The 12,912-nt window shown below is 44.6% G+C and overlaps 1 protein-coding gene across 1 annotated transcript in view; it reads left to right on the top strand.

Annotated features, from left to right (window-relative positions):
- XPNPEP1 (X-prolyl aminopeptidase 1) overlaps nucleotides 1-12,912 on the top strand; it is a 31,074-nt gene that overhangs the window by 1,396 nt on the left and 16,766 nt on the right. Inside the window, exons 2-7 of the mRNA XM_058841417.1 lie at nucleotides 3,095-3,225; nucleotides 8,750-8,813; nucleotides 10,503-10,607; nucleotides 10,876-10,968; nucleotides 11,832-11,975; nucleotides 12,331-12,426. Coding sequence (XP_058697400.1) covers nucleotides 3,095-3,225; nucleotides 8,750-8,813; nucleotides 10,503-10,607; nucleotides 10,876-10,968; nucleotides 11,832-11,975; nucleotides 12,331-12,426 — 633 coding nt within the window. The remainder of the gene's footprint in view (nucleotides 1-3,094; nucleotides 3,226-8,749; nucleotides 8,814-10,502; nucleotides 10,608-10,875; nucleotides 10,969-11,831; nucleotides 11,976-12,330; nucleotides 12,427-12,912) is intronic.

Genomic DNA, 12,912 nt, shown 5'->3' with positions numbered 1-12,912 from the left:
CTCTTGTCATACTACAGTGGTACTTTGTATGTTATTCCTGCTCTGCTTTAATTTCCCCATCTGTAATATGGGGAGTGGCCCCTGACAGAGTGACTGAGAAAACAAATGGGCATGAACCAGCACACTTGCAAGATTTAATCAGAAATCTTGACAAGCAAATGCCTGACCCTTGACATTCCCTGTTCCCTCATGGTTCACCCTTGGTGCATCTCTAATCTTACCATCAAGAACATAGTATTAATGCATTTTCAGCTCATTGCTGGGGGATGAGAATGTTTTATGGGAGGGCAAAGTTTGTTAGCCACTTCAGTTTTGCCCTTTGCTTTCTCAGGCACAGTGGAGCTTATGAAGGCCAAGCAAAGAGCTGGATGGTATTTTGTGTGAGGAGAGACAAGTGGCATCCAGGTGTGGGGAACTGCAGAGACAGGTAACAAGGGAGCCTGATACCTTTGAAAATGTTAGGGCAGGAAATGGGACTGGTTCTTGCACTGCTACAGCCACTACCTTAATTTCAGCCGTGTTTTGTTTTAATCACTGGACTGATTAAATAATGATAGAGAAGCTGTTTTAGCTTTGTAGAGGTTTGTAATTATGGTCAAGGGAGGAAAAGTCACATGTTAAGACTTATAGGGCTGACCAGAGTAAATGGCTGCCAACTACCTCTGAGAAAACAGCTTTTATTTCTCTAGAAACTGAAGACAATTTTTATTGTAAAGTTTGTGAAGGATATTTTGAAAGTCATTTCTTATACTATGGGGTTTATCCAAAATAGAAAGTCCTCCTTAATATGGGTTTTGTTGCTAATCTATCTTACTTGTGTTTTTAATATCACAAGGAAATCTTTCAACAGTGAGAGTACTTTTTAAATGATTTTTTTTTTGTCCTTGAGAGGATCTCATCTTGCTAAGAAAACCATGGCTTGTCAGTGAGGGACTTTATTAAAAAGCAAAGCCTTGTCATGCCTTGCCTATTTATATGAGACTTCTAGACTCCTGGAGACAAAGCACAGTTCAAGAAAAGAAGCTGTGTCCTTATGAGTTTGTAGAAAGAGATTCTTTTCTGCTGGCTAGTCACTAGGTTGTTGCTCTCTCTCCTGTGTGTTTCACTCTATCTGAACATAAATCAACAGCAATGTTATAGAGTGTTACAGCAGCTCGCTGTGGAGGACAAACAGAAACAATCACAGTGTTATAAAGTTCAGTGTAGCTTGCAAACAATGTATAAAACAATGAAATTTGTCCTGGAAATAAATCTGAGGTGCAATCCCCAGAAAAGGGATGAGATACCAGTTTGTGGATATAGTGTATGGTGCCTTTTGAGCTTGACTTGCTTATTGTGGTCTGGGATTTAAAAGACAGTGTACCTGTGGGCAGAGTCAGTCTCACACAAGTCTGGTGTGCTCTAAACTTCCTGTGATGAGACATGTGAATGGTGGTCTTGGGTTTTCTTTACACCTGAATGCATCAGATCTTGGCTCAGTTTGTGATTTGGTCACAGCGCTGCTGTGTGACCTTGGTCAAATCAAACCTTGTGAAAGGGAGGAAGCTTTTCTGCCTTCCTGTTTAGGTGGCAAACATCACAGGGCAGGGACTGTGCCTTATTGTATTTTGCCGTAAGACTGTAATGTCATCTGGGACTCCTGGTAGCTACTGAGGTGTAAATAGAATAAGTGCCTGGATAAGCAAAAAATGTTTGAGACTTGCATGCTGTTTGCTTCTCATGTCTATGACCTGTTTGTAGACATGGCTGTGAAATGAGGTGTGAAATTAACTGGTCAGAATAAAATACTTTATAGCATGGCCTTCAAGCAGCACATAACCCATCTTGCCCTGGAAAGCGACAGCATTGAAGTTATAAGAGTTCTTCAAAATGTGAAGGGAGTGGGGAGAAAACCAAGAAGGGGATTATTCCACTTTGAGCATGCTTTGGAGATATGAGTGAAGAAAAAGGTGGAGAACCTCTGGAAAGGTTTAGGCTGCTTGATTCTCATAGTTTTTCTGGCCAGTCATCCTCTGCAGCCAGCGTGTGCCTCCCACTGCAGCCATTTCTTGTGCCAGCACAGCAGCAGGGCCTGACACATCATTGTGCCGGGTGCTCGCAGCTGGCGCTGGCTAGTGAGGGTTTTGGGGGAGTACATTGAGAGGCTGGTGTTCACTGCAATGCCAAAGACACATCCATTGCAAAAACACAGCCAGGGAGGGTGACTGGCCTGTGCCCTTGTTTTCCCCTCTGATCTGCTGTGGGCCATCCAGGCTGTGCCCCACCCCTGCCTGACACCAGCTGAGATCTGCAGAGCATTTGCCAAAGGTCTTTAGAGAACATTCTTATAAGCATCCTTAGTTGTCCTCTGGCCTTGTGAGAGCTCAATGGGCTGTTCCCCTGTTACAGTTGTGTTCTTGCTAGGTGAATGAGTATACAGCCCTGAGGTCAATGTGGCCAGTGAATTCATCCCTCTGAATGTCCTTGGGAGCAGATTTCTTTTCCCTGAGTTAATTCAGTCACCAGTTCACCATGAAACTCTGGGCTACAGTAAAACTTCTTAAAAAAACATTTATAATTGATCCATTTCTGAGTTCCTGGTGTGCATGTCTTCCTCTCCTAGCAGCCTGTGCTCCTCTGGTGTATAAGCTATAGCATTCCCGGCCCTAGAGTGAAAAGACTGAAAGTTTTTCTTAGTGCACTTCATAGGTGGGACTGATTCTGATCTGTGGGTACTTGGCTCCCATGCCAAGACCTTTCCTGGCTGTCATAGGGTATGTCTGAGGTGCTTTGTTCCTGGTGCTGTCTATACACAAGAAGGGGTTCACCAGTGCATTAAGGTTATGTGTATCCCCACAGGGCATGCCATCCTTCACCAGATGGAAAGGATCCTTCCCAGGACAGGCCAGCATTGACTCCCTGGCCTTAACCTGATTTCTTGTTCTCAAGGGACATGAATGAAGGGACAAGACAGGTGAAATTCTGGTCCGAGAGGGATGATGTTGGCAGTGTTGTCCTCAAGGGAAGTTTGCAGTGGAGACAGCTTCCTCCAGCCTGTGCATGTGGGTGACCTGGGATGGCTGGAGAAACACTGAAGTCTCATGCTTTGTTTTAGTTGCAGGTAGGAAGATGAGTCCGAAAATTACAACAGAGCTGCTGAAGCAACTGCGGCAGGTGATGAAGAATCCCAGATATGTACAGGAGCCGGTCCAAGCCTACATAGTGCCCTCTGGAGATGCCCACCAGGTATGGATGGATGCATTATGGGGATGGTCATACTTTCCTTCCCTGCAGAAAATAAAAGCCAAGCATAACTAAAATCATCCTTTGTTCACTCACCTTAATGGTTCTAGCATAAAAGTCTGGGAAACCTGAGAAATATTGTGCTGGAAAACGTTTCTGGGGTTTGTTCAGAAGACTGAGGTTTTTATATTCTTGGAACAAATCAGAGTGAATGTTCCACCAAGAGCTTTTCATCAGATTGTCTTCAGGGAGCTCACACTGCAGAAAAGGGAGCTTGCCAGGGCACTTTCTATGCCTATCCTGGCTGTTGGGAAGAATGGGTTTACTGGGGGAGGAGGAACAGGCTTTATCCGGGCTTTGCTTTCCCCAGTAGCACCTCCTGATAAATAAATACTCTCAAGCAAGGTAGCAAAAGTTTAGTTGCAGAGTTTTCTCTTTGCTAGATTCAGTTCTTGGTGGAATTTATTGCCTTGTGCTAGAGCCCTTCAGATCCCACATGGAGGGGCCTTAGAGAGGCTGGGAAGGAACAGGCCACGGTGATGCTTCCCTTTCCATGCTGCTCTGTATCATGTTCTGTGCACTAAAGACAGGAGGCAAGGGTACAACAGTAACTGTTGTGTGCTGCTTCCACTGTTAAGAGTTTTGTAGTCCATGTCATAAATTTTAAATTGCTGAACTGCCTTTCACCTCCCCTGCTTGCTCATGTGCAAGTTTCGCTCTTCTGTTCATTCTGTTAGGAGACCTAGGAATTGCTGAGGGTTTTTCTCTCCTCAGCCATTTTCAGGAAACAAAAGACCTATAGCTTTCCTGGCTCACACCCAAAGCTCCCTTTTACCCCAGGGTGCACAAGAGCAAAATGCAACTGAATCAGAACCTTTGCCCTTGACTTGGCACTGGGGTGAGCTGGGTCCAGACTTGCCTGTGCCCTGGGACCATATGTGCAGCATCGTGTTTCCTCATAGGGAGATTCAAACTTGGGCAGGTAGGGGGAAGGCGTTTTCTGCAGCTGCTATTGTCTGCTGCATTCCTGCCTCAAGCTGCCTCTGTCCATATATAACTCTGGTTTCATTTCACTAGACATTAAATGCTGTCATGTGAGTTGAAGAATGTGACCCTCAGGACTTCTGGGTTTTTCTGTTGCTTTCTTTCCCTTGACAGAGTGCAGTTAAGCAGAGAACCCCATGTTGCTATTTCCTGCCAGGCGAGTTGGTCAGGTTTCTCTGCAGAGGGAATCTATCTGAATAGAAACGATTACTAAAAGCTGCTGATTCTGGTGCCTCATGAATAGCTGTTGCAGGATTTTTTCTTCTAAGGGTTGGGAATTGATGCAGTGTTTGCCAATGACAGAAACCTCTTGATCCCAGAACAGCCTTACTGATTCCAGGTAAATTGTGATGACCTGTGATTTGAAACTTCTCCATGTTCCAGGCAAGGGTTTGTTTCCTGTGTGCAAACAAGAACATTACAGCCTTGCAGTCAGATTTTGCTCTTAGGCAGCTCCCTCCATGACTCAGAATACTGTGGTTTAATGATACCCAAGTGTTTAGTGGCCTAAGCCATTTCCTCCCCACAGCCCAAACTAGCTATGTGTTGCTGTCCTTGCCTCTCTCAGCCGTTCCTGAGGCTGTCCTGGCATCCTCATCACAGAACTCGTCAACAAATAGGGCTTTCCCTCCAGTGGTGTTGCCACAGGGTTTAGATTGGGTGAAACTTTATTCCCTTCTGGGTTGCAAAGGAACCCCTGGATTGGCCTGATGCTGATACACCCTGATGCTGCAACTTGCTGACTAATTTCTCTTTATAACAACTGGGAATGTTGATGGGCTCTGAGTTCTGTGATGCTTTTAATATTGGTTTTCCTGCAAGGCTAGGCGGCTTAGATTATCATACTGCCAGGAGTCTTGCTACCAATTGTATCCTTTGCTATCCATGTTTAGTTGTGTAAGGAAGTGAAAGACTTGCAGAGCTTCTCAAACACAGCTGGCTCTGGCTCAGACTTAACCAAGGCTGCCTTGGATTTGTGGCTCTTGCACTCAGCCCTGGATGTTGGCTGGCTGCTTTAATTTTTGAAAACTTTGATGCTGGTGATAAGAAGTCAGCAAAACAGACTCTTTCCTTGGGGACCTGCGTGGTGCAGAGGCTGATGAGAAAGGAGGACAAAAGTGAAATCAAACCCAAATAGTCCCCACTTATTTTCATGTGTGCTGGGTGGCTACAGGTGCCATGAGGACCATGAAGGGATGAAAAGCCATGCTTTTAGGAATGAGGCACCTAAGCCCTTTGTGGTTTGGTTAAAAATGTCAGAGCTTTTGGGATGTTTCAGCGATAAAAGCAGGATCCATTTTTATGTTGAGTCAATGTGTGTTTACATTGAATCTGGATTTTGCCCATATGGGACTATTCAGAGATTGGAAGAGCTGCTTCTTAATGGGAGGGAATGATGTTTGGAATAGAGCTTGGGTTTGGAGCCAGTCAGGGCTTAACTACAGCTGGCTTCACCCTCCAGGCCTTGACTCAAAATAAATTTGGTCAGATTTGGCTGGTCGTCCACATGAAGGAAGCACCTGCCCAGCTTAGGGCCCTGTGTTTGGGTTGGCAGAGGTGCTGTCTTCTGCTCAGGGCTGGCTCCTCTGACACACACTTGTGCTGAGCTGAGGAATCAGCTCAGTTATAAAGCAATAGAGGGCTTGTGCACAGGTTGCTCTGACGGGTTCCAGATCTCACCAATGCACTTAGGTTTTTGGCAATGAATACCTCCCTCCCTCCAGGTACACTACAGTGTTTGTTCTTTAATGACACCAGTGTTGTGGCTCTAAGGGTAGCTAGATGCACTTTGCATTGCTGATCTTGGTTGACATTAGACTAGAATGAACTTCAACTTGTTTACAGCACAACCATTCAGGCTATGGGGATAAGCAGATATTTTGGGGGTTCTTCCTGGTTTAGATGAGGGATTTTTGTGATGTAGCCCCCAGTTTTGTCTGTGTGACTGACAGGTGTGGTGAGAAGCAGATGTGAAAGGACTGAGAAGGGCCAGGTTGAAGGCCATCAGAGCTTCAAGACAAGCCCCAGGGAAATACCTTCTTCTCAGCGTGCTGTGGTCTGTGCTTTGTGTGGCATACACAGGTGCTTCCCATGTAATTTTAGCTTGTGCAAAACATGGGCTCATCTTTGCACAGTGGGGGTTGCTGCATGAAGCAGAGCAGGTGGGTATGCAAGAATTCAGACTGACAGATGAATGAACTGTCTTTCCCTCCAGATCCCTGATACTCCCTTTTAAAGCCCTTCTGCCTCATTGTAAACTCTCAAAACACTCCCTGGATTTGTCTGTGAATGGGATGGCATCAGGTATGTCCATGGAGTCCAGGTCTTTGCTTATTTGGTCAGCTTTTACCAGACCTAAAATTCATACACTTCTTTTTCTTTTGTATTTTTAAAATTGTTTTCATCCTTTTCATTGTTCTGTGGTGTTAACACATGCTATGAATGTGGGGTTGCTTGACTTCACAAGTAAACTAGCCTGTAGTCTCTGCTGTGTCGGTCAAGAGAAATGGAAAAGAAATCATTGCTCTCATTTGTACTAAAATACATCATTTGGGATGTACTTAAGTGACGTGATCCATGATGGGAAATTTCCAGTTACCTCCTGTTGGCATTGGACCCTGGAAGATGATGTCCCACCTTTGGGCTGGAAATGTTGGACAGAGGAGTCATAGCAGTCAACAGACTGAATAGTCTCTAGGGAGTGTTGAAATGAGGAATCCTCAGGTCTGGCATTGCCTTGCCTTCATGTTCTCTCCCACTGCTCTGAGGCAGGCAACAGGGAAACAGACAATTGATTCTGTTTCCTCAACAGCTTTGTTCACTCTGTCTGCTGATGCCTTTGCCATTATTTTAAAGGGGCTCAGTGGTGATAATGTGCTGTGTGGGGCTGAGAGATCCACCCCCGTCAGCTGGAGTTGTGCCATGGGCAGTCCTTCTTTTCACAAGGTGGATATCCTGACTTACCTTCTCCCTACAGCTGCTGATCATTTCACAGCCCTGTGAGGCTGGACAAGAAAAAGCACAGGAAACTAACTGGGTCAAAGAGGAGGGCAGGCATAGTCTCCATACTGCCCTCATTTCTGCCAACTTTCACTAGTTTTTGGATAAAGTGAAGGATTTATTTGGAGCATGTACCAGGAATCTTCCCTGGCAACTGGGAGCAAAAACCACTCAACAAGATCCTCTTGGGCCATGAGATTTACTATCCCAAGGTTCAAGTTTCAAAATGTTAATGGTGAATGTTTGGTTGGCTTCTCCCAGGAGGGGAGAGACATGGCTGTTGTGGAAAGGGTTTGGTCGTGGTTTGATTTGGAGCAGAAACGGAGCTGGTTCATTCTATAGTTTGTGCTGCTCTCTCACTTGTGCTTTGAACCCTCTGTCTTCTTTATAACAGTGAAGAGTAAGAGATTTGAAGGGAGTATTTTTTTAACAGTCAGGTGATAACGATCACAGTAGAGACCAAAAGCACCTGAGAATTGGGCTGTGATTTCTTAGCTCAGTTCCTAAGATGCTTCTTTTGCCCCAGCACAGCTGGGGGCAGAGAAACAGACTTGGATTTCAGACCATTCGTAAGGCACAAATCCAGGGGTTTTGCAGCTCAAACGTCAGTGCTGTCAGCCTGTATTAAGCTGATTTGCTGATTTGCACTAGTTCATTAACAGGCGTACTCAGCAGTTCTGACCTACAAACTTGCCAGAATGGAATCCCATAAAAAATCATGTGGGCCATGTGAAGATTCAGTTGTTCTTTTAATTCTGGCAGTACCTGTTAATATTAGATGTCTGTGCCTTCTCAGGCTCTTCTACAACATTCTGAAAAGATGTGTCCAGAAGCACAGGTTGTGACAGATTTAGGATGAAGATGGACTTTGATTCCCTCTCATCCATCAAATCATGGTCTGGTGGTTTTGGGTGTAGTCTGATTTTGAGTAGGCAAGGAAGAAGTGAAAGGATCAGTATCTATTTATGAAAGGTCCCAAGAGTCAAATTTCTTACAGTCTTACCATCTTGATGATTTTTTTTCAATGTCACTGTTGCAGGAAAAAAAAAAGTCTTAAAGGAATTCTTATAAATGCCAGTGAGGGGACTTCAGTGGAGATAGTGAATTTTACAGATTTTATGTACTGATTACCCCAAGATCAAGGGGTACTTCTGTTTTCCCTTCCCTTCATGTTCAGCTTCAAAGGCATAATTTGTTTGTTGCCCAAAGGGGAGGCTGAGTGTGAAATAAACGTCTGCAAACTCTGAAGCACTTCAGTGTTTACAGATGTTTGTGGGAGAAAAGTGCTGCAGCTTAAAAAACCCCACCAGTTGAACATAAATACAGTATAATCACAGCAGAGTAGAGCCCAGGAATTTTTAACTCATTTTGTTCTCTCTGTGGTGTCCTTTAGGAGAAAAAGCTTATCAAAGTATTTGTCATCAGCTGATTGTTTTTTTTTCCCCTGCTGCTATAAATAATTGCTGCCTCTTTTGTTTTCTAGAGTGAGTACATTGCACCCTGTGATTGCAGAAGGGCGTTCATCTCTGGATTTGATGGCTCTGCAGGTACCTTTCCAGAACTTGGGTTCTTGCATAATTCTCCTCTAAAGAAATAGTTCCTTTCATGGCATAGAGGCAGGATGGAAAAGAAAATCTATCCAGCTTGTTTGGACTGTTTTATTCCCATTTCAGCATCTGCAGAATTATGTCTTGGCTACCCGCTGGAATTATGTAATATCAGTGGAATAACAAGTTTTCAGAAAATGTTTGACCCCTAAATGAACCTCTCATAAAGTAAAATCCTGTTAACTCTTTAATGTGATGCCTGTAACCTGCAGTCATTTCTTTTGATGTGCAGCTAGTATGAACAGATTTTTACGTTGCCTGTTCGGCCTGGGTGAATAGTGGATGGACTTTAGCTGGCCTTTCTGTTTAAACAGAGCCAGGGCCAGAAACTCTGCATTTGGAAACTGAGCACTGTGGAAAAGTTTGCTTATCTTGCCGAGACAGGATGTTTTCTTGGCTGTAGGATAGGTCTGTGTTTCAAGAGACCTAGTTTTTACCCTAGCTGTACCCTAAGCTGTGCAAATTACTCTGCTCTGTGGTTGTTGGAAAGTCACTTTAGTCTGCTGAAGTTTTTTTCCCCTCTAATTGTATTTCACTTTAATAAATACTGGTACCTATGTTTAGAGGGTTTATTCATCAGTTCCTATGAGCTCTGGGACCTCATTTGGAAGGTGATAAATCCAGGGCTGTGGGCTGCTGTTAATGGCTAGCATGAATCCTGCATTAATTTTGCCCCTTCTGCACGACCGCTTCATAACCTTCCTCTCTAATTTGTGCCCTTGTTATGTACTTGGAAGGTCTGTTCCCAGCCTAATGTGCAGCAAATCAGTGAGGTTTCACACAGGGGCTCACCTTTTATTTCTTGCTTTATCTTTTCAAGCTGAAGCAACTTAAAATGGGGTTTATGTTGGTGGAATTTGGTAGAAGACAATGAGTTAATAATTGGAAACTCTGCTCTGCTAATCTGACCATCAGTTCTTTGTAACAGAGGGTATGGTAAAGACTTGGATTCAGTTTCAGTTTGTGCCATGGTTTGTTTTGTTTTATATTGTCAAGGGCAAGGCAGCTTGAGTGCCTTGCTGGGATGTCAGTGCCCCTCAGCTGTCTGCTTGCATCCCTCCATCTGGAGTCAGTGGAATGGGACAGAAAATGAAAATAACAGAACTTTTTGTTCATGTTTCCTGTTCAGTCATCTCTGCTAGACTTGTAACACTTGGGAAAGGGGTGCAGCTGACAGCTGGGAGTGATACCCATGTCTGCAGGCCTGGTATCAGCTGTGTTTTGTGGGTGGCCAGAGCCCAGACTTCCTCCCCAAAAGAGGATGGGATGGACTTCAGGGATGTACAGTATATGTTACTGTGACAACAGCCAATTGTAGACTACAGTTTCTGTTACAGAAGGTTTGGAAAGTCCCACCTACCCAGTTCCACTGGCTGGCTGAGTTTTGCTTAAGTTGAGTTCATATGAGGCAATTCATTAAGGTGCATCCTTGTGCATACTGTCTCCAATAGGATTTGGAAGGTCACAGTGCAGGGGGAGCAATGAATATCTCTACTGAAACAGGAATAACTTTTGAACAGTGACCAGAAGTGCCTTTTAGGAAATTAGGGTGAATTTCAAACACTGTCCCTGCTGTGTCTCTGCATGGTGGCTGTCTACCCTGAATCACCTTTCTGTCTCCCTGCCTAGGTACCGCCATAGTCACTGAGCAGCATGCAGCCATGTGGACTGATGGACGCTACTTCCTGCAAGCTGCACATCAAATGGATAGCAACTGGACACTCATGAAAATGGGTATGCAGGAGCCTGGGATACTGCTCCACTGATCAATGGAGAGCACTCACTTCACACAAGTACAGCTTGAGCTGTAGGGATATCCCATCATGCAGGGACTTAGGGACATACTGGATACACAGCTTCTGCTTTAGTTCCTGTGATAACTCTTGCCTGTGCATCTAGACATTCATTAGACATATCTGATTAGCTTGGACTTTTTGCATAGTGTGGGAATGTTTCAATGTGACTGCTTCTTTGAACTTTTTTTTTGTTCAATCCTTGGAAGGTCTGAAAGATACACCAACTCAGGAGGATTGGCTAGTGAGTGTCCTCCCAGAAGGCTCAAAGGTGGGAGTGGACCCTTTCATTATTCCAGCAGGTTGGTTTTACTTTATATTTGACTCTGGGTTGGGCAACTGGATTTTGCTTCCTCGCTTCTCTGGCAGAGCTGTTGTGTGACTGTGTGCAGCTAACCATGTTTCAGATATAGTGGTGGTTAAACTGTTATACAAAACAGGTTGGATTTTGGTTTAACCATTTATCATAAGAGTTCCACAGCAGTGCGTTGACTCCAGAGCACAAGGGATGAGAACCACTTTCTAGGCTTGCAGTGACTTTACCTGAAAAGTGGAATCCTGATCATCTCTTTGTCTGTGCTTTGGCTTGTCATGGGCACTTCATGCTGAATGCTGAATGCCTTGGTCAGCATGTGAGCAAGAACACCCAGGCACAATTCATGCTGCTACTCCTGCTTGGTGGTCTTGGGATCTCTGCAGTTTTCCCTGTAGGAAGCATAGGGAGGGGTATGATTTATATCAGAGTATCCATCTATTCGTGTTTCAAAACACAAGGCACAATGCAAAGGTCACTGGAGCAAGGGGGATATTTGCTAGTTCAGATGGATTAAGGACCTGTGTTGGGAGCGACTCTCATCTTGTCTAGCTTAGATCTAACATGATTCTGCAGTGGGGGAGAGGAAATCCTCAGGGCAGCTTCTACTGTGGCTTCTTCCAGAGACTTCTGTCTCCCAGCTGAAGTAATTCTTCTTCAGCTCGAGCATAAAGCTTTAGGACTGTGAGATTCTGTTCCTGCCACTGGCTACTGTAGCATGTTTATGGATTTTGCTGTCTTTCTTAAGGGAATGGGAAGAAGCGAAGGCTGGAGGGAAAAGGGAAGATTCTGCTGTTGCTGAACATGTGTGTTTCTTAAAGCCACCACTCTTGACTTTCTTCCCTTTGGCAGACCAGTGGAAGAGAATGTCCAAAGCCTTGAGAAGTGCTGGCCATGACCTTGTGCCTGTCAAAGAAAACCTGATCGATACAATCTGGACAGATTGTCCTCAACGCCCCTGCAAGCCTCTCATCACGCTTGACTTGAGTTACACAGGTGAGAAGCTTAACTCCCAACAGACATGGGTTGTTCCTGTTGCCCTATCCCCCTTTTGCTTTTTTCTTACAAAGGAGAGAGCAAAACAGTACCACAGCACAATGTGGTCACTGTGAATAGGTCAGGAAGGTGATCAAACCTTAGCTAATGACCCCTCTACCCTGGAATAACCATTTTCTAGAAGTTGGGTGACTTCAAAACAAATTCATGGGTATCTAGAGGGCAGCTCATTTGAGATAGTTTGTGTCAGTTATTGGAAAGGAGTGAGGAGCACAAGCACCATATGTTGGTTTGTGTTTACATCATCATCCCCAGCAAAGCTAGGGGCTGTAGCTTTTCTCATTCTGTTTTGCAGGGGTCAGCTGGAGAGACAAAATTATAGCCCTCCGTTCAAAAATGGCCGAGAGGAAAGTCATGTGGTTTGTGGTAACGGCCTTGGATGAAGTAGCATGTAAGTCTTTGCATCTCCTTTCTCAATTCTTTCTACAAAATAAATGTTCTTCCTGCCTTGGAAAGGAAGAGCCATGCCAGGGTGAGAGACCCTTATGACAGTATGTTCATTAGACATCAATTAACTTCTTACCAAGAGCAGTGGTGGTAACAGGTCACAGACAGCAAGCCTGTATTTCTGCACAGTGCCTCATTACACCAGTGCAGCTCCTGAGTGCATTTTTGGCCCAGGAAATGCAGCAAATCACCACCTTTGAAAAACAGTCCAGGCAAAGGGAGAAGAAGGTCACATATAAAGCCTGAGGCTGTGTGATGGAAAAAAAAAAAAAAAAGACCTGTGAGATTTTCTGGCTGTAAAATATCCTGATGCTGCCTCACCCATTGGAAAGATGGAGACTATTTTCTGCTGTGGAGTCTGGGCTATAAACAAAGCAGTGCAACGTGTGGCTTTGTATACATAAAGCAAGGGTGGGGTACACCGCATTCA

This window comes from Poecile atricapillus, chromosome 6 (genome assembly GCF_030490865.1).
Source record: "Poecile atricapillus isolate bPoeAtr1 chromosome 6, bPoeAtr1.hap1, whole genome shotgun sequence".
Classification (NCBI taxonomy): Eukaryota; Metazoa; Chordata; class Aves; order Passeriformes; family Paridae; genus Poecile; species Poecile atricapillus.
The sequence above is the reverse complement of the archived record's forward strand: the minus strand, read 5'-3'. Positions and strand labels throughout refer to the sequence as shown.